The sequence below is a fragment of the Rhododendron vialii genome, chromosome 6a (assembly GCF_030253575.1).
Source record: "Rhododendron vialii isolate Sample 1 chromosome 6a, ASM3025357v1".
Classification (NCBI taxonomy): domain Eukaryota; kingdom Viridiplantae; phylum Streptophyta; class Magnoliopsida; order Ericales; family Ericaceae; genus Rhododendron; species Rhododendron vialii.
Window position 1 is genome coordinate 6,352,912 of NC_080562.1, and position 21,809 is coordinate 6,374,720.

The following is a 21,809-nucleotide window of genomic DNA, read 5'->3' on the forward strand; positions in this document are numbered from 1 at the left end:
GGCTATTGGTAGTTGAGATGTTTAACAATTGCCAACACGATTGCTGATTGCCCTCTACATATTGGGAGTTAAGGTGGACACATGGGAACTGTTATTCCCTAGATAATTATTTTACAGCTAGAGAACTGATTATGCTACCATATGGAAAGTAAACTATCCACCAAATCCATGGAAGATAGGGATATACATCTGCGCAACAAAACGATTTAAAAGGATTTGGACCATTTGGTGGCATGTTTCCTTTTGGTAACCATCCGATGCTTTCCACCTACAGTAGGTGCGACTTCTCCAAAGAATAACTACTTCTCATGAAGAATTCATTGAATTTCCTAAGCTAAATGTGTAATTGTCCTTTAGTAAGTTCGCGTGTCGGCGTGCGATGCTCAACTATAGCAAACCCTTTCAAAGAATAAGAGGAGGGAGTTAGGAATAAAATGTTGGAGATCATAATTTAGCAGCTCAGGCTTTATTGTATTCTTCTGTAGTTTTCCTCCTAATTAATGTCATCTGCAGTAAATAAGTTAAAGAGTTGTAAAGCAAACACATTACATTTTAGATAACATTTGCTAATATGTGAGAAAGCTGAGAGCATCCTTGTTTATAGCAGTCGCTTTATTTCACATTCATCCTAAGTACGAAAAATGTCCTATGGATTGAATCGATTGATGATCAAGAGGAGGAAGATTTAAGAAGTGCAAAAAATAACGGGGAACAGTAAATCAGGCATATGCTTGATACAATCTACAAATAAATCTCTCCACAAAATAAGAACTACATAGGAGAGGAACATCCCCACACCAAGTCAAGTCTGCTATGCATATACATCTCATAGCCGGTGGGTCTTGTGGCACCCATAAATTTCCGATCCCATTCACAAAAGAAAAAAGGAAAGACGGTAATACGGTATAGTTGACTGAAAAAAAAAACCCTCCCAAGTATCTAACTAGCCGCTTGCTACAATTTCGTGAATAGCATCGCTGACATATTCATCCTCGGATCTAACGACAAGTTTCATTGCAACTTCTTTTGGCCCGTCAATGCCGAACGAGAGCCGAACTAGAACAATTAAGTTGCACATGTAAACACCAGACAATAAGCAAGTGTGCAATCTTGAGTTTGGTGGGACCACCTCTGTGCCCTGAAAGACACCATCAACGAACAGGAGAGATTTATTCAGTTTTAGACAAAAAGAAGTATAAAACAATACTGCCATTGTTCCTAGTTCCTACTCACTATGCAACATTTTCATTTTCAATTCCTGTCAAGTCTTGCCTGCTGCAGTCAGTGCAGTGCAGCCCCTTGGGTTTTTCTATCATGTTTTTAACTTTAAATTTAAAACTTTCAGAACATAATTTTGCTCTTCATTACGGAAGGGGAACTAATGACTACAACCCCTGACCGAAAAGGAAGGAGCACAATGTTCGAAAATACACACAAAAAAAAAAACGAAGCTACATTACTGTAGAAAGAAAGACAGTTGAAGAAAGGAAAGGACAACGCTTGTCGCTGGATCAAATACAGTGCATAAAATTGTACAAGTCCATGTTCGACATGCGTACCTTGTACATTAGTATAAGTCCATGTATGAATGTATGATAAAGGAAGACAGTAGTTCAAACCTCAGCATAACATGAACGTCATCTTACCTGATTATTTTCTCATGTTGCGTCTCATGTGCATAAGTAAGCATTTCGGCTGCCTTCTCAGTTGCAGTCCCAACCATCAGTAAGCCCATACTAATACCAGCAGCTTCTCCAGCAACGGCACTGTCAGTATAAAGCACATTCGTAATGTCGTCATAGACGTCTTCATCAGCAGTTCCAAGAGCTGCCAAGCCAAGACTTAAGCATGCACCATGCTGAATAACCTGCACCAACAAAAGTTTCCAAACAGGAATAATTTAACTGTTAACCACCATCTCATGTAAAAGCTTGAGCTGTCAGAAATGGGCAACTTGAAAATCATTCACAGCCTCAAGGCTACTTATCGCGATGTTATCGCTTGCACAACAAAATATTAGGTGGTTAACCACAAAATCATCTAAAAGATTGAGCTGTTAGAGGGGGACTGAAATTAATGGTGCACAAAGCAAGTAAGCAACTAAATATTGGATTGTAAACAACACGCACCTCCACATTGGTACTGCGTAGACTATCCCGCAGGAATTGTTTGATACCCTCGCCATGGTTTGCATGAATCAAGCCTAGTGCATATAGAGCACCACCTTCTGAGTATGGACTACCACCACCACCGGCCCCACTCTGTGGCAAGTATGGGGCCATCAGTGATCTTCCCTGTTGTAGGTGGCCTCTGTGAATAACACCAAGCCCTGCTGTTGCACTGAACTTAGCCCAATTAGTAGCTCTGCTCAGCCAATCCTACGAGTTGTTGCAAATAATGAGGGTCAGAGACTCAGAATACATAAATTCTGCAGGGATATTCAACAAATGATTATAAGAGAACTACAGTTATAGTAAGTTCACCAGATTCTCCCGCAGAAATGTATCCACAGTTGTTCCAACATGCATAATGGCATTGGCATATATTGTCAACACTTTTCAAGTTATTTGTATTCGATATCGCCTAGCTGTTGTACTTTCTCTGCTTAATGTCTTTCTTATTTTTCTACTAAGAGACGAAGCTTATAGTGACCTGTAAGATTCTTGGTGGTGCAGCTGGCAGAACATTGCAGCAACGTTTGGCATCACAGCCGTGTAAGGAGATATCTCACATCCGAGGACTATCCTGGTCCTCAATCGAACGGAAAACCATTGTATGGACTGCTTATGCTGTTAAGGAAATACCCTGAACATTTTGTCATCAATACAAGGACCGAAGGCCGAGTGACACAGGGAAAGTAACCATCATGTGCAATAGTAGACTAAATAAAAAAGCAAAGGATAATAGTTAATTAGTTGTCTCTGCCCAAAAATCCAAGGTGTAGCCATATAAAGAGATGGTTCTCGAAGAAATACCACTTCTGCAATTTGTATCACAGAACTACAGAAGACTCCAATATATTAAGGTGAGTATAAGTGATGAATACGAGAATATCAAATCGAATATTACTTCACAAATTTTAGGTTATACTGCTCCACAGAGTAAGGTGCAAAAATAGGCTGGAAAAATTGACACGGATTGCTAATCATGCACAAATATGATGTGTATGTCAAGGCTTTAAAGGTGCTGAATGAGGAGTGAACATACACCTACAAACGTTTTCAACCCAAAAAGTTGCTGCCAAATCCTGTTTGATAGTATAACCAGTTAACATATAACCTTCAAAACATGCAGTAGGAGACATATAAGAATTGTAGCCACCCCTCATCGCTGACCATTTTGGATAAGAAAAACATAGCCACCAAGAAGTTTTCAATCAACAGATCAAGATACTCACAATAATGAATGTGTGGCTTATGTCGTATACTGGTATGCACTGTGGCAGACACTATTTCTCATCTCTACAGACTGTTTTATTGCCTTAAGAATGAGAAGATCCGATCTGTACGCAAAATCATGGAATGGGTTAAGAAAATCTTAACTAAAGGGTCTTGCTAAAACAGGTAGCACATCTATACTCATTTGACACATTTCACTTGACAAATCCAAGAGCAGTAAATTTGTTGCGTTGCTTATAAAGCTTGTTTTTACATGAAGGATAGTCATTAGGAATCTTCATAGACTTCATTCAAAATATATGTGATTGTTTTCATTTTACTCTGTGAGATCAAATTCGCCTCATTAATAGGTCGTATCTAATTGCATACGGTGTAGAAGCAAACAATCTAATGAAGTAAACACTCCAAGTATTGACCAAGTTATCCAGACAATTGAAAGGAGAACGCCACCACTTCACTCAGTAACCTAAACAAGAACGCCACAGAATGAACCCAGGTGTATTCAGGAAGAGGAGAAACAGTACCTATTTTACAACAAACTTCAACATGTTCAGCAGGGAATCCATCTGGCTTAAAACAAGCTGCCACAGCAGCAGTAGAGAGCTGCCATAGCAGTACCAGCAGAGACAGCAACAATAGTATAAAAAAACAGTAGAAGCTCCACAATGCAGTCAGCCACAACAGTGCAAAAAATTAACACTCATGCAATGCCATCAAATAAATAGCTAACAAACTAACAACAAACTAGCAACAAACTAGCAGACTGGAGGGGCTAGGCCGCCACCTCAACTCAGCAAACAGAATATGCGAGGGGTTATGCCACCACCTCGGCTAAGCAATGCAATCAAATAAAACTAATTATACTAACTAAAAACAAACTCAATATTTAGCCTGACTTCGTTACACCTCAGGTTTGGCATAAAACCAGGTTAGAGGTATCCACCAAGCTAAATACGAGCTAATAACACATCAAGATCAAGAACAAAAGTTGAAATCCCAACAAAGTTTTGAAGAAAACTGAAATAAGGTCCACAACACGTAAAGCCAATTAACGACAAACCTCCTAAGAAAACACAATTCACCACAAACCTGATTGACTTGATCAAGTTTGCTGATAATGTTGAGGCGCACATCAGGAAATTCATCCTGCAGAAGGGAAAGGAATATTGGCAGAAGCTGCTCAATAGTTGTGTCCTGCATAAACCACCAAACCAAAGTATGAAAAATTTAAAACTTACACCAACATGTGCAGGATTAATGGAAACAATTCTAATATAAAGAATCAATAAGGAACCCATAATAGGCAGTGGATTACCATCATAGATGAAAACAAGAACCAGCAAGCCAGGTATGCACCAACAGCAACAGAAAACAAGATTATGAAAGCCAAATGAACAAGAAAATAGAATTCTGCTCAGATATAATCATCATAGCAGAAAATTGAAATGGATGCAACATTAAGTTGCCAATAAGGCCTTCATAAGTTGCAACACCACTTCGTAGAATTATAGTTCATAACAATACCACTACGGCTCAGACATTACTTCTTCTTTTTTATCATCATAGCCGAAAATTTAAATGGATGCGGCAACGTTAAGTTGCCGTTAAGGCCTTCATAAGTTGCAACACAATCACACTTCACTTAGCCAAAACTGGGGTTGTGTCTGTGGCTTATTCATTTCAGACTAAAGGAGACACACACACACACACACACACACACACCAACCAGTACACCACACTGCCCCACACACACACCACACTGCCACACACACACACACACACCACAACACATGCAGGCAACATCCATTTCAGTTAAGTGAAGCTAAACAGACCACAAGGCTCAGCATATTAGTTAAGAAAATACATCATAGCCAAAAACTGAAGCGGGGGCAACATCATGTTGCCATTTAAGGCCTTCATAAATTGCCACAACATCCACTTCAGCCCACTTACTGAAATGAATAAGCCACAGTCCAAAATCACGTGGATCAGGTAGCACATTCAAATGAGGTTCTATTTGTAACAGGTGTGATGTAAATATTGCACGGTAGTACTACTTGAGAACACAACCATACAGACCACACCAAAATACTTTGACTTGCATCATACCTTTTCGGCTTTTCCTTGAGGTGAGTCGCCGAGTCGGGCAAACTCAGATCGAGTTGTAGATCTAGGGTTTGAGTCGTTTGAGTCGCAGATCCGCTGAACAGCAACAGCAACAGACCAGAAACGGTCACCAACTCACCGCCGAAAACGGAACCGGCAAAGACAGTCACAACCGGTCGGTGGTCACCGAGTCACCGACTATCACTGTTTGAGAGTTAAGAGAGAGAGAACGGCAGAACGCCTCAGGCGTTGAGAGGGAGAGACAATGAGAGACTGAGTGTATGAGAGAGAGAGAGAGAGAGAGAGAGAGAGAGAGAGAGAGACGTTGAGAGACAGAGAGACGTTGAGAGAGAGACGTTGAGAGGTCAGATGAGAGTGATAACAGAGACAGAGAGAGAGGGGGTTGCTAGGGTTGCTCTCGGTCTCATCTCTTCCTATTTATACCAGTGTTGTGCCTGATCATGTGCGACAGTTGCACCATAATGCATATGCACTCAATAAAGAAAAAATCTCGTAAAGTCCCATAATGCATCACTCGAGGGCCGCCCGAGCTGTTTTTTGAAAATCGGAACCGTTTACCTTTTATGTGGGAGTGATTATATTATTCGTGCAAAAAATGAAGTAAATTGGTTATCATTATATACTTGATCGCACATAGCAAAAAAAATTCTATTAATAAATCTACGTCCCGATGAAAGGCCTTTCAAAACCCAATAGACCCGAAATTTTACGAAAGTGATTAAAACACCAAGAACAACAAAATGAACGGTATGGATCGTCATACTTGTGTCGCAATCGTGTGGCTAGTGCACATTAAACTATAGCGAAATACATTAGTTTAGAACCAAATAAGTTCGATGTATAGATTTGAAAGATAGCTGTAGACTCATTTTCTCAAATGTTCGATCTAAACCGTTACAATTTAAGATCTTATATTATTTATCATTCTCCTCTGACTAGGTGATAATCGGATGTCGGAAACCACGTGATCAGAACACATTCGGTGCTTCTAAACTCGTTAAAGTCCTATAATACACCACTTGATGGCCGTCCGAGTTGTTTTTTGAAAATCGGAACCGTCTACTTTTTATGTGGGAGTGATTATATCATTCGTGCAAAAAATGAAGTAAATTAGTTATCGTTATATACTTAATCGCACATTAAAAAAAATTCTATTAATAAATCTACGTCCTGATGAAAGGGCTTCCAAAACCCGATAGACCCGAAAATTTGCGAGAGAGATTAAAACACCAAGAACAACAAAATGAACAGTATGGATCATCATATTTGTGTCGCAATCGTGTGGCTAGCGTACAAGAGGCTCGTTTTTATAGAATAGAATTATTAATTATGTAATATATATTACTTGTTCTAATTATAAGCACAAAAAGATTGTTGGCCTTGGTGATTTGAGATGTGTGTCAGTGTGTCAACTATCAAGTTCCCAAGAACATGGGTTCGAACCCCATAGAGATTATTTTTTTAAAACCATTTTTTTTAAAGTAGTTTTTTTTCATCTTTTTTTCTATGTATTTTTTAAAAATCTTTATTAGATAAAACATAATGTATATTAGTATATGTGTAGTAATTGGTGTATTTTATTATTATCATGTTTGAATTTTGATTCAAAATTTCTTAATCATATAAAATATTTTAAAAGCTTATTTTACTTAAATAAAAGGAAAAGATTAATAAATTATTGGATTATCAAAAAATACATACAAATAAAGTAAACTATAATCTAAAATCCTTTGTTTATTTAATAACAAATTTTTTTTTTGGTTTTTCCATGCCTAGTGGCTAGTGCTGTGCCATGCCTGACGTCTGACGACGAGAACCGATACCGTGCCGTGCCGTGCTCAACTAAAATCTCGTTCTACTTCCGTGCTCGTACCCGTGCCCGTGCCGTGCTTAGTTAGAACCATGTTGTGACTCGTGCCCCATCCTATTTCCGTGCCGTGCTGGTCTAAGACCGTGCCGTGCCAGACCAACTTCTGTGCCATGCCCGTGCCCGTGCCGTGCCCCCTCATTTCCGTGTCCGTGTGCCCCGTGCCCGTGCCGTGTCATGCCGTGCCTGTCTAGAACCGTGTCGTGCCGTGCCGTGACTCGTGCCCCATTCCACTTCCGTGCCGTGCCCGTACCGTGCCCGTCTAAGACCGTGTCGTGCCGTGTCGTACCAAGCCAATTTCCGTGCCGTGCCCGTGTCGTTCCCGCTCACTCCCGTGCCCGTGTCGTGCCGCGTGCCCACTACGACCGTGTCGTTCCGTGCCGTGCTAGGATTAATTCCGTGCCTGTGCCGTGCTGTGCCGCCTTCAAACGTGTCGTGCTCGTGCCGTGCCCGTGCCGACCCGACCCATTTGACACCTCTACAGATCATCAGATAGCAGTTGTAGAGCAGAATATGGAAATCGACCACGTAATTGGTAAGCATTCTTTCCACGACAAGCATATTTGTGTATACCATATAAACTGCGATTTTTATCCTGCTGACGTGAAAATATATATACTATTCAAAAATACTACAATATTTTCGAATGAACAATTATTGCTTTATACCTACACTTGGTAAAGGATACGAAGGCAGAATTCATCTTACAATGTGTCCCCTCATATTTGAAGAAATTAATGTTAAAGTTAAATACTAAAAAGCTGTACATAAATCACACTGTATAGAATTAAATAATATAGTAATACATTTATTTGTGAATGCCCTTACCTTTATTTGTGAATACCTTTATTTGTTCTGCCAAGATAATGGGGTGCAAATGCTCAAAGACTATATTTCTCAATTTTATGAATGCCCATACGTGTTTATTATTCCTGGTCCAAAATTTGGATGCTTTGACCATTGTGCCCCTGTGGTGACTTTTGTATTAAAAGTTCATTGGTTAGAAGAGTGTTAGCACATTTTCAAAGGTAATAAACAATTAAAATTATTGTAGGGGTGATAAGTTGTCCTTTTTTGATTTCATTGCCAGTTCATATTTATTTGTGATGAATTTAATAATTTTTAATCTTATTTATGTAGGAAAGTCGAGGACTGGCAAAGAGATAATGAGGTCGTCTTGATAAAAGCTTTGTTAAAACATTGGAACTTTCATAATGACATTTTATTTGTTAGGTTATGTTTTACAAAAATATATTTAACAGTAGTTAATTTTTATCACGTGTGTTGGGTGATTTATGGATTTTGAAAATTTGTGTAAAACTTGAATATTATTTGCACCTCAATTTGTCTTGCACATATACTAAAGTTTAGTTTGTTTCTACCCATTATTTTTCAACGTGTCCTCCTTTTGCTCATTGTTCGACCGGTAGCTTTAGTTGTCTTCAAAATATGATGCGCCATGCCTTCAAGCACGGGCATTCGCTAGTGCATGTATATGTTGATTCTTTATCATATTTAGGGATAAAAATCAGTCGGTTCGGTTCGGTTTTTGGAGTGTTTGGGACTGAACCACTCAATTTGGGGTAATGTAGCCAGGAACCGACCCCGACCAAAAAAAAAAAACAATGGACCGAAATCGATTTTTGGTAATGATTCTTCCAAATATTGCCGTTGATTGGGGAATATAATGACATGCTATTCGAAAATACAATGACATGCTATAAATCGGGTAAGATAATATATTCTCATGCTATAATGCCAGCCGTTGATTGGGTGAACGAATTTTGGTAATGATTTATTTGACTTTGGGTGGACAACAAATTTCGGTAAAGATTTATTTGCCTTTTGAGTGAATGAATTTTGGTAATGATTAATAATTTGTTCAAAATAACGAATTTTGAACAAATTTTTGGTTAAGTCAAATTTTGTGTTAACGAATTTCTCCCTCTCTCCCTAATCATTTTCTTTCCGGTTCTCTTTCATGTCTCCCTGACTCTAGCCCTCTCTCCAGTTCTCTCTCCACAGATATGACTATTTGTTCTCTCCTTTTTTTTTTAAACGATTTGACATCTGTGAATCAAAAAATTAATTGTTTAGAAAATTAATTGCTCAACTTTTTAAATTTCTGGTATTTTTACTGTAGATGCCTCTATGTGTGTAGCTTATGCTATAAAAATTTCAGAATTTTATATGAAGTGTGGAAAAAGATAAAAATCACAGACCAAACCGCTGTCAGATTTGTGTATGTCCTGACAGTACCGACACGTATTGAAGAAACGAACATATCTCCTAGCTCGGGTATCGGCTTTATGTACCGTTTCTTGATTTTGAAACTAGACTTACATACCTTTCTGAATATGTAAGGTTTGTGCCTTAATTCCTTCTAGACAAAATCAGTTTTGTTCCGAAGTTAATAGTTTGGTAATTCTTGAAATCTGGGTAGCTTTTGGAGCTATATTTTTCATCAATTTTATCATAGTTGAATGTGTTACTGACTATGGGTTCTCATGGATCTGAAAAACCTTGATCAATTGGTGATGTTTTGGTGTAGGAATTATTGGAAAATATTGAGTAGGTGATTTTTTTTTGTTTACTCAGCAAACGGAAGTTTTATAAAGATCGAAGGGAAACATCGAGAGGGGAGGCTGAGGAGCACAGTTGCTCAAAACTCAACCGAGGGAGGGGGAAGCGTTAATCATCCAGCACGAAGTTGAATGATAAACGCCAAAACAGATTACAATTTTAGCAATTGAATACCATCTAGAAACATTTTAAAATCCTCCACGGAGTACAACCTAATATTGAATTTAACTTTGATCCACAAGGCCACCCTGAATTTAATTGTGTCCACCACCTCCTTTGTGCTTACAGTCGTATTCTTAAAATACACCCATTCCGCATCACCCAGATGGACCATATTGTTCATAAAAACACACTTCCCACATATGTTTTTCCAAGTTGCGATAGCTATTGTCGAACCACCAGCCCATGAGACCCGCAACCGAGGATGGGCATACCCAGTTGGTGTGCCACCAATCCAAAATTTGAGAGCAAACAAACCAAGAGAATTGGCAGTGAAGAAATAAATGGTTGGGGGTTTCCAGAAGCAGAGAGCAAAATGGGCATAAGTGATCATTCAAGGCAACATTCTTGCTAATTAGAACAGACCTTGTAGCCAACCTCTCCTGAATAGCCTTCCACACCAAAATTTCGACCTTTGGGGGGCATAAGTTTCTCCACACGGATCCCAAGTTTCTATCCTGAGTATGCACTTCCCATTGCTCATATACCGACCTTACCGTGAAGTTCTTATTTTGTGTCCATCTCCATTGCATATTGTCAGGTTTAGATGGATCCATATGATAAGACTGCAATCTTATTATCAAATCTGTTAGCATCCGGCTCTCCCTTTCACGCAAGTCTCTCTTAAAAATCAGCCCCCAATTTTCGTTTCCCGTCCCGTCCCAAATGTTACTAACCACCTCATCCTATTGAGTCGATAGCAAAAATAGTCTAGGAAATGCTTCTTTAAGAGTTTGGGGACCTAACCATCTGTGGTTCCAAAAATATGTATTCTGACCCAAAAAAACATGTATTTCGAAACCCTCTTGCACAATTCCTCCAATACTTGACCCAAGATCACCAATTGAGCAAATATCTTTCCACAAAGTAGAAACTGAACCTCTCACTAGACGGTGTGGCAACCAACTCCTCTGGTCTAATTTGTATTTATCTCGCACCACTCTCACCCACAGGGAGTTGTCGTCTTTGTTGAATCTCCACCACCATTTAGCCAGCGATGCCAAGTTTTGTTACAAAAGTCTCTTCACCCCTAGACCACCAGCTTCTTTCTTCTTTGTTATACTCTCCCATTTAACGAAATGCAACTTCTTCTTGTCGATAGTATCGCCCCAAAAGAATTGACGCTGCAGCTTTTCCAATTTTTTCGCCACTGCCACCATCATCTTGAAGATCGACACAAAGTACACAGGTAGGTTGGTCATGTTGGAATTAATTTGATTGAGTCTTCCTCCAGCAGACATAGCTCTACTTCTCCATAAGCTCAATATCTTTTGAGTTCTATCAATCACTGGTTCCCACGTTTTCACACTTCTTGGATTTGCTCCCAACGGTAAACCAAGATATTTGATTGGCAAAACTTCTACTTTGCACACCATCATTTGAGCAAATGGGAGCACATCTTGATGACTGACATTAATACCACACAAGGAACTCTTTGAAAAATTTATCTTCAAGCCAGACATCAACTGGAAATTCCTTAAAATCCTTTTGATGTTAATTAATGAGGTTTTGAACACAGACCGTTCTGCTGAAAACTATAAGTTTTGCTTTAAATGTGTAACTTCAGTTGAGCGTATCTTGGTCATTCGAACTCCGATTAAGGAAAATTTTATATCGAGATTGATGTCTACTTTCTAATGTTTGTAGTCTCAGAATCTAACTCTAAACCTACAAAATACTATAGTCAGAATTTGATCAGTGGTTCTGTTAGATTGTGTGTGTGTGTTTGTGAGATTCTTGGTTTGGGGTGCGAATTGGTAAACTTATTTATGTTTTACATTTGTTAAGCCTTTCAAATATTTCTATACTAAAATGTTTGGCTTGTGGATAGGTGACGAGTCGGTGAATCAAGGAGCACTGAAACTATAAGTTGTTCTTTCTTTTGGAGTACAAGGTGAGTGTTTAATTCATAGATGTTGTTTTATATTGAATTGAACTTGAATGTTGGCTTAGTGCCCGATGATTGATTTTATGCCAAAATGCTTTTATGCCTTAAGTTATTGGTTGTGTGCCCGGTGATTGGCTTTATGCCAAAAGGCTTTTATGCCTTAAATTATTGGCTGTGTGCCCAATGTTGCTTTTAATTTCTCGATAAACTGTTAACAAGTTGAGATTAATCTTTTAGCTGTACCTTTAATATGGAATTGCATTCATGTCTCATAAACACTCCTGGATTTCATTCTGGAATTCAATTTTGCAGATGTTATAGATATCCACTGCTGATTGTCGTGTGGTGTACCCTCGTTTAGGGTAGCATGTCAGGGAGGCATGACAAGTTTTGGTGAGATACTATAGAAAATTAAGAAATCTAGTTGCAGCTCATGTTGATATTAGTTTGTTGTGTAGTTTAATGTTTTCTTGAGACTTCTGTTGTATTTGTAAGAACGTTATATTTTGCGTTATTAATAAAGTGACAGTTGATTAACTTAATTGTTAGGACCTATATTTTATAAATTGGTTGGTGGTTGAAGTTGCATCCTCCCGTTGGATTGGGCTCATTAGAGTGCTAGCCCGGGGTGGAGTGTGACACTTTAAAAATGCAAATAAGTATTTATTTTTTAAGAAGACTTAGTGGAACACCAGCTGTACAGCTAAATCTGTCAATGGTGGTGATTTTAGAGAGAGAAAAAGAGGAGAGTGATCAGGTGGGGGAGAGAGAAGGTATAAATCTAGCCTGTCCAAAACTCATTTGGAAAACTGGGATTGATCGCCGGCGGGTACCGCCACGTGGTACCCGCTTGGCACCCAAAAATTTCTCTTCTATCATGTTGCACGTGTGGAGTATTCTTCTAATATTTTACGCATGCTGCTTTATTCTTATTCAAATAGTCTAATGTAGGGCGGTGAAATTAGGCCTCCACAATTAATAGAAGTGTGTGTAAGTTGACTCGGCCCAAACGCTCGAGTTATCAAATAATGTAACGTGGACATCCCATGATCATTGTAGAGACACTTCCCGTGAGCTTTGTCTACGACAATGCAGTTTAAGAACAAATATTGATGGAAGATTATTACACTGAATACGATTTCTCTCACTACTTATTATTCGATTGTTAATATCAACTCATCTAAAAGCTTAAGCTATTAGAGAGATGGACAACTTTATTATTTATACATTCAACACGTCCACTCATGTGTAGCCAGACTCTTAAACTTATGTGTAGCAGACTCTCAAACTTATAAGCGGGCTAAACACATGTAAATATTTTGAACACTTATGAACTCTAACTTAATGCCACTATCGGACTTCGAACCACATGGTCACCCTCAACCTCAACCCAAGTCAGATACCCAAACGCCAACGTACCCTCCTTCATCGTTTTCGGTCCTTGAATACTCACCTTGTAGCTCTGCTTCTCGCTCCTCTCTCTAAAAACCAGTTTCTCAGGCACAACCTTAAGTATGAACCCCTCCATTGGTGTCACTTTCGCTATATAATTCGTCATTCCTGCTCCAATGTTGGTCACCGTACGAGAAAATTCTTGCACAGTTTCGGGCGCATCTGCGTTGAAAAATGCAATGAAAGAAGGGTAGTTGATGTCCAAAGTCGGGTTTGAACAATTATAAGGAGTCCCCCTCGTGATGGTTTGTATTTGTTTTGCGGTGAAATTTAATCCACAAAGAAGATTCACGTAGTCGGTGATGTTCGCATCGTATATTAGACCGGGGTCTAGCGCCTTGTTTGGGTCAACATGGCCGGACCCGATGGCTAAAGGAGTAGCAACTTTGTCGTTATTTCCAAGGTCTTTAATCGGGTTGAAATCGTTGTCGTTCGAATAAGAAGTGGTCATCATGGCGGAACGAATGGCGGCTGGGCCCCAATCGGGCCTAGCCGCCTTGAGAAGCGCTGCGACCCCTGCACCATGAGGGCAGGCCATGGACGTGCCCGACAAGATATTGAACTGACCGAAAAGCGGCCCGGTGGCCAAATCCCCCGTTGGAATATTTGGAGGCCATGCGGCTAGGATCAATGAGCCAGGGGCCATAAGGTCAGGCTTGAGCACAAATCGGCAGCTTGGGGATGGGCCTCTTGAGCTATAGCTAGCCACTTTAGGTGCTGGTTTAGTCCCGAGTCGCGTTTGATGAAAATCAATTTTCGCCATTGGGTCGTCACCGTTTTTGATGTAGTCCAAAACAATCTCTCCCTTTTCAAGATTGAGAAAAATTGCGGGAAATGTGGTCTGAATGTAGAATTCCAAATCCTTCGTGTTGGTAACGAAGATCGCCATGGTCACACTTGAATTTTGGGCATAGTAAACTTGCTCGCCTAGGGAATCGTCCTTGTCTTGGCACACAATAATCTTGTGCCCAACATTTTTCAATTCCTCGGTATTATTGCAGAAACCCTTGAAAACAAGTGGGAATTGAGATGGATTTGAATTCCCTGGAAAAAGAGAAGAGCCTGAGATTGAAACATTGTTGCCAAGGGTAATAAGCCCTTGGAATTCGCGGTCCACTGTACCGGCAGCAACAGAGAGGACCCAAGGGATCCCATTGTGGAGTGACGCATTGTAGGGTCCCCTGTTTCCGGCCGATTTAGAGACAAAAATACCCTTCTCCATAGCTGCAAACGTAGCTATGGCGATGGGGTTTTTGTACAATTCGACACTATTTGAGCCAAAGGAGAGGGAGAGAACATCAACGCCGTCTATCATCGCCTGATCAATCGCGGCAATGATGTCGGATGAGTACGAATCCTCGTCCCACAAGGCCTTGTACATGGCCACGTGAGCCCTCGGAGCCACACCTCGGGCAGTTCCCGAAGCATAGCCAAAATATGACGTGCCCTCGACGTAGTTCCCGGCTGCTGTGGAAGAAGTGTGGGTGCCATGCCCGTCGGTGTCCCGTGAGGAGTTCATCGAAAAGGCCAATTTGGGGAATTTTGCATGAAGGCCTCTGTTGAAGAAACGAGCTCCAATAAGCTTCTTGTTGCACATTGATGAGTTGAATTGGGTGCCAGTTTCGCACTCTCCTTTCCACCTTGAGGGCACTTCAGTCATTCCATCGTCGTTGAAGCTCTTGCTCTCTGGCCATATCCCCGTGTCGACCACCCCAATTATGACACCTTTTCCCTGTTCTGCCGCTAGCAGCGTACCCGACTCCGACTTTAGCCCAAGGAATTCAGTCGAGTGAGTCGTGTCGATTTTAACCGGCATATCTCTATAGGAAGAAACATAGCCCGGGAATTGTTTTATCGCTTCGTACTCAGATGGAGAGAGACTAGCACTAAAACCATGGATGGCATTACTGTAGCCATAGATGAGCTTAGAGGAAGAGGACAAAGAGGTAGTGGTGGTGGTAGTGGTGGTGGCTCTAGTGTTATCCAGTATGGAAGAAATGGTGGCCAAGTACCAAGTGTGGTGGCTAGAGAAGGCTTTTGGCATGGCTGATAAGTCCATGTGGACAATGTAATTATCTAATTCGGCCAAAGTGGATATGAATTGTGGGATTGTTAAAGAAAGGAGGAAAACATACAAGGGGAATTGAGGGGCCATTTTCGATATGTGTTGTTTGAATTTAGAGTACTTTGATGAGGGCTTATATAGAGAAAACAAGAGGTACGGAAACCCAAGATATTCGCCCTCTTCCAGTTTTCCAATCTGTCCATTACTTTGTCCACAGGACTATGATAAGATACTTTTTGTTTTTTATTTTAATAATTTGGGTGTTCAGGCCAGTTGAAACGCACCTCGACTACTTCTAGGGACCTATTCTATCGTCTACTTACAGGCTAGGAACCCCAATTAAAGTCCAAGAAAAACCCTGTAAGGGTTAATCCAAAAGAGTTGATAGCACCTAAAAGATTTCGAACGTAAGATCTTAGAGAGGAATAAACCCCCAAATCTTAGGGCCTACCCAACCTTATGCCAATGTTGCTAATGATTCGAGTCTTTTTTTTTTTTTTCCCCCAAACGATTGGAAGTTAGGAGCTGGTCATTCACTTATTACTAGCAGTTACCACGAGAGTTTAGCACCTATTTCATGAGATTTCAAACTCAAGACCTCTCGCTTGATAGGGAGAGTAAGAAACCAACCACACTTTGTAAGTTCCCATTTTGATCTGTCTTTTGAACCACCAAAAAATTTTAACTTTCAAATGTAATTTTACTGACAAATGGTTTAAAAATGATATTGAAAAACAATCTGATGTATACTACCTCCATAAATTATTCTGGATGGCCAAGGTAGTTACTAGATGGGAACATCTTTTTTATCATTGCGCGCCCTTTAATATTTGTCCTTAATTCAAGAAATTTACGTTTATTACCCATTCATATATATGCGAAAAAATGAATTGATAGAATCATAGTACGATATATTTAGATGAATAAAGATCTGGAAAAAAGAAAAGAAAAGAAAAGGGTGCTTATGGTGAAAGAGAAAGTACACAACACTTTCAAATTCCTCGAGATGTGTAGAGAAGAATGGCCATAGGTTGTCACTTCAGTTTAGTCCGATAGTTATTGCATTATTGCATGACAGAGATACATAACTTGTACTTAATCGGAGTCCGAACCCGGAACCACATATATTCTATATTGACAACAAAAAATATATTCGTTAATATATGTTGCTACTTAAAATTTTATACACATGACCAAAAGATTGTAAATAACTTAAAATTTTAGAGGTTTTTTTCACATGTATACCGAATTGTTAAGAATGTTTTTCACCTAAGGAACTCGAAGGCCACCAATCCCCTATTACTTTCTCAAATTAACATAAAAATATAGTACTATAATTAGTGAAGTATTTAGAGTTTTGTAGGGGCCAGACACCCACCCTGGCATGTGTCTGCCCCCGTTGAGCCATCAAGCCTTAAGTGGAAAATGCACCCATAAATGGAACAGAAACCGATCGAGAACACCATGATGTTAATTCAATAGGTAAATACTAGCACGATTTTGTCGCCCAAAAATTGTTGTTTTAATTTTTGTAGGTACTTAACGAGGATGAATCTTTTTTGTAATTGTAATGCTTGGAGCACATGGTGAAACTCAAACTTCGATCTTGATGTAAGTGCAGTAAAAATTTTGTCGATAACTGCTTGTTGCTGAGTTGTATAATCGCTGGCGAGCAAGTGTCGAAAAGAAAGAAGGTCACACTTAAAGACTTGTATCCCCCACCAAAAGTGTTAGAGGACTAACCAAAATGGAGAAAAAAGGAGAATAAAAAAGACATTTGAAGAAAAAAGATGCTGTTGGAACTGCTGGTGGACTAACTCAAAAGTTTATTGCTTCGAGGAAACTGGAGGATCAAGAAAATTCATAATAATATATGAGAGGTGCTCTTTCTTAGTACTTTCCATGTGTTTTGGTCAATATTTATGGAAGAAGGATGTTATGAGAAAGACCATTAAACTTGAGAACACTGTTCTCTGGGCCATGGTGCCTAGGAGGGGATCTCATTAAAATTAGGAACTCTTAGGAATGTCAGTACTGCTCCAAAAGGGATACAGCCTTGTTTTGCTGACTTCTATTTGGGGACTCACTTAGTAAACTCTGCTATATCTTGCTACGGTTGGTGTGAAATCTGCTGATATGGTATGGTATGGGAGCTCATGGCTATCTACTTACAGCATTGAGTGGATTTGGATACTTCATTATAATGACCATGTTACATTAACGGATTGGATTATGCTTCTACATTGTTTGGGAATGGACTATGCAACTATTTGGAAAAGCTGATTGGTGAAGCATCATGCTTCTTTACCTATCTTGGCTGATCCAATTGATAATTGGGAGTTCTTTTAAGTTGTTCTCAGTTTGAATTGATCTCTTGTCAATCATCGGGATTGAATAGCATACGATTGTCGTGAGATAGGGTGCCAACATTATTGCGATGTTACTCTCACGTTGGAATGCTATCTTTTTGTACTCCAGTATCTCTATCAATAATATTCCTTTTTTTGCCGTTCAAAAAAAAAGGGTCACACTTAAGTCCTAGAAAGAAAAAATAAAGCTTAAAAAATTAGAACGACTAGTACCAGAGAGGACACAAAACACTATCCCACTGGTTTTCTTTATTTTTATCTCAGTAAATTAAAGAATTTTATTAATCTCTGAAAGGTATAAAGATTAGAAAGAAGGACAAGGACAGACCGAGAAGGAAAAATTATTGTCTCACTGCTTTCATCTTATTTGGATTGGAATGTTTTTTGATAGAAACAACGAAACAATAAGAATTGGCTAATATTGCAAACATGACGTGGCTAGCTTTAATTGGTCCACACATTATTGGCCAAGGTTTTTAATCAGGGCAAAACCCTTTGGAAACCACCATGTGCATTCATGGACGTGTAAGAGCTTCTAACTCAATGGAATAAAGATATTTGAGTTTCTATTTCTGTTATTGAGCACGCACACACAAAAAATTGCTAAATTTTGTGGCACAATACTTCCTAGGCTAACAGCTGTATAGCTAAATCCATCAATGGTGGTGCCATCAGAATCGTGATTGTGGTATAATTGGTTGGACTTCCTTTCCCTTTCCCTAATAAAATGTTACTTTTGCCGATAAAAAAATATTACGTATTTATTTTAATTTGGCCAAACCACAAGATTAAACGTTTTAAATCGAAATCCCTTTGATCAACATACAAAGTAATAATTGTTACTATTAATATAAGTGAACCAAAAAACTTTTGACTTATGCTGGTAGAAGAAGAAAGAGGGAACCTTCTTGGAAAAGAAAGATTTGAATTGTTTGGTCATCTGTCGCCCTTGATCAGTCATTTTCTTCCTTGAGCCAAATTTTCCCAGCGGTTTTAATTTAGCATCGTTATGGGTTGCTATTCTAAGTCAATTTATGTTGACTAATCATAGTATATGGGTGTCTTTCTTTCGACTTGGGCATGGAAGAATTAATAATTTGCATACACAAGCATAAAAAGACACATATTGTATGTAAAAGTGATGTAATATATGCTAGCTACAAAGCAAGCAAGCGACCGATCTGGCCGTTCATCTCGGCAATCGACGGCTCGGATCTTAACAGAGCAATGGACAGTTCGAATTTATATGGGACAATCAAATTCAATCACAGTCGTCCGTGTCGAGATGAACGGTCGCTCGACACCACTTGCAGAGAGATGCTTTGCAGCATCCCCTGTCCATTTTGAGGAGGTTTAAGCGAACCACCTGGGGGTTCAAAATATGCACTTAAATTAATTGTATACTCTTTTGTAAATTTTTTTTTTTTTTTTGTATTGTGGGATTATATTATACTACAAGCCTGGAAAAAATAAAAATTGACTTAAATTTGTAAATAAGTAAATCTTATAGCTCAATAAAACATAACAAATTAGGTCTGATAAGTTTTTAACCAAACTAAATATTTATTCTGTAGAGTGTTTTATATACAAAGAAAAATTCTTTACGTTTTTGTCACTCCATAACTAAAATCTTGCATCTGCCTCTTTAGCTTGCATTTTCCCGTCTCTCGATCCCTTTCCACTTCTTATTCCAGTCCACATTGGAAAATTAGCCAAAGGACCATCAAATTTGTTTTATTCTTGGAAAATTAGCCCGTCAAATTTGTTTTATTCTTGGAAAACTCAGGAACAGTATGATACCTATGGTCCCTCCTTTCAACCATGTTTGGGCGAAAATTCCGGTTATTGGGAGATTCTAAAGGCACAACAACTAACTCTACTCGACACACACCTTCCAAGGTTATAGATTTGTGGTAACAGAAAGTCGTAGTATATTGCAGAGGACAATGGGAGAGGAGGGTTACGGAAAGGGGCCGGCATAGCAAACTGGCAGTGGAGGACCAAAGATGATAGAAGTACCAGCCATGAACGTTAGCCAAAGGGGTGGGAGTGTCGTGTGAAGAGAATGTTTTTTATTCTGACTTTCAAGATTTATGTTCCTAAAAGAATGCATATTGGAGGGATGTCTTGAGATTAAACAAAACAAAACAAAACAAAATTTGGCATGCATTTAGGAGGTCCTTGATCATGTAAAGGACGAATTGCTCTGCACCCTATTTTCCTGGTCATCTAGACAATGAAGCAACGATTGGAGGTGCACCCTATTTTCCTGGTCATCTTGACAATGAAGCAACGATTTTCTTGGTCATCTTGACAATGAAGCAACAATTGGAGGTGCACCCTATTTTCCTGGTCATCTTGACAATGAAGCAACGATTGGAGGTTTCCGACGGACTGTTTTTAAAAAAAAACAAACAGTTCAATGATTCCTTCTAGGCCCACTTTGATGGCCTAAATATTTCTCCATTTGGCATTTAGTAATCAATCTAGGAGATAACCAAAGTTAAATGTTGTCGTATCATGGAGAAAATAAGAAACCCCATGAGACAAGTTATTGCATGAGACAATCTGATGCGGAAATGTATAACGAAGCAGCTAGAAATGATGAGACATATTTTTATTCTTCTTATCATGTCTTTTATTTCCTATTATGAGTATCTATTCACACAGTTTTTAGTGTCGTTTCGTCATTTGAAGATTCGATGAGTTGTTCAAATAGTCTTTTCTAGTTTTTGTAGTAAAATCTTAGGTCTTATTAATTAATTATCGTCTTGAAAATATAAGTTTATGTTTCTTAATTATGTGTAGGGGTTCGGTTAATCGGGATCATTATCCTGAGTGGGTTCCGGTTTCCTCCTCCACTGCTCCACGCGCCCTCCGCCGGACCTGCAACAAGTCACTAGGGCTATGAAAGCCCAGTGACCCTCCGACGATCAAGTTAGATCTAGGGAGAAGTGTGTAGGTCTAAGGTTAGGGTAGAATGGCATACCTCTTTAGATTAGAATCCCCTTGCTTTTATAGACCTTGCCTTGCTTGGTCCCCAAGCAAGTGCGTGAAGGATACGCTCAGGTAACCGCCTTGAGTGACATCATAGGCGACGTATGGGATAAGGTGGTTACCGAGCACATGGCCGGATCAGCCCTAATGATGATCCTCTTGCCATAACTGCCTCAGCCTACGTCATGATGACACACATGCTCGAGTATACTGGATGCACGAGGATAGGGGTGTTGTCCGAAGCGTAGTGCGTCGTCATGCCGTTATATACCGAGCAACGTTTCCCTGATTGCCCAAGCTCTTACAGAATTTCCCAGAGCTATGCCCCAGCAGGCGTTAGGGACCAACCCCGAGGTGCTGAATAAGAAATGCCTTGGAGTCAGACCGAGCCCGTTTATTCAGGGCCACTACACTATGTTTGGAGGGATGTTCCTACAAATCCTATATAATCCTTGGTAGGTTTGAGTGTTGAGTTTAATGGCCTTTAATTTGGCTTGCATGAAGATTAAGTCATCTTGTTAACTCTTAACTCTTATGCTCAAGCATAAAAAGACACATATTGTATGTGAAGTTCTACAATACACCTTCGTATTTGAGATTGTGTTGTATGCACACAGGGTCGGCCCCGAGGTACGCCCCACAAGTCCTTGGTCTTGGGCAACCCCTGGGCAGGGGCAACCAAAAAAAATTTGTAAGGACATTTGTATACAAATCACATAACATGACTATTATAACTTTGTAACATCTGCAACGAATGTTAATTAACAGTAGTGACGTGGAAGAAACTCCTTTTTGAATTTGGGCTAGAGGCGTCCAATGTTAAAAATAAAGAGAATGAGGTATC

At 39.5% G+C, this 21,809-nt stretch overlaps 3 protein-coding genes across 3 annotated transcripts; all 3 read right to left on the reverse strand.

The window, feature by feature from the left end:
* Positions 1 to 777: 777 nt before the first annotated feature.
* On the reverse strand, positions 778 to 1,260 carry LOC131331224 (coatomer subunit gamma-2-like). The gene has a single exon (XM_058365109.1). The coding sequence runs from the start codon at positions 1,211 to 1,213 to the stop codon at positions 944 to 946; it is 270 nt and encodes an 89-aa protein (XP_058221092.1). The 5' UTR covers positions 1,214 to 1,260; the 3' UTR covers positions 778 to 943.
* Positions 1,261 to 1,456: 196 nt separating this feature from the next.
* LOC131328314 (26S proteasome non-ATPase regulatory subunit 1 homolog B-like) lies at positions 1,457 to 2,543 on the reverse strand. The gene is made up of 4 exons (XM_058361272.1): positions 2,484 to 2,543; positions 2,130 to 2,378; positions 1,647 to 1,867; positions 1,457 to 1,559 (listed from the first exon to the last, which is right to left on the reverse strand). The coding sequence occupies exons 1-4, from the start codon at positions 2,526 to 2,528 to the stop codon at positions 1,457 to 1,459; spliced, it is 618 nt and encodes a 205-aa protein (XP_058217255.1). The 5' UTR covers positions 2,529 to 2,543.
* Positions 2,544 to 13,205: 10,662 nt separating this feature from the next.
* Positions 13,206 to 15,759, reverse strand: LOC131331222 (subtilisin-like protease SBT3). Its single transcript, XM_058365107.1, has one exon. The coding sequence runs from the start codon at positions 15,687 to 15,689 to the stop codon at positions 13,419 to 13,421; it is 2,271 nt and encodes a 756-aa protein (XP_058221090.1). The 5' UTR covers positions 15,690 to 15,759; the 3' UTR covers positions 13,206 to 13,418.
* Between the last annotated feature and the right edge of the window lie 6,050 nt (positions 15,760 to 21,809).

What these genes read in the sequence shown, in the direction of transcription:
- LOC131331222 (XM_058365107.1), bottom strand. Translation starts at nt 15,689, where the DNA reads ATGGCCCCTCAATTCCCCTTGTATGTTTTCCTCCTTTCTTTAACAATC.
- LOC131331224 (XM_058365109.1), bottom strand. Translation starts at nt 1,213, where the DNA reads ATGGCAGTATTGTTTTATACTTCTTTTTGTCTAAAACTGAATAAATCT.
- LOC131328314 (XM_058361272.1), bottom strand. Translation starts at nt 2,528, where the DNA reads ATGCATGTTGGAACAACTGTGGATACATTTCTGCGGGAGAATCTG. An exon ending in TACGCAGTACCAATGTGGAG is followed by an intron (nt 1,868 to 2,129) that starts GTGCGTGTTGTT and finishes TTGTTGGTGCAG; the next exon opens with GTTATTCAGCATGGTGCATG. An exon ending in CAACATGAGAAAATAATCAG is followed by an intron (nt 1,560 to 1,646) that starts GTAAGATGACGT and finishes CTAATGTACAAG; the next exon opens with GTACGCATGTCGAACATGGA.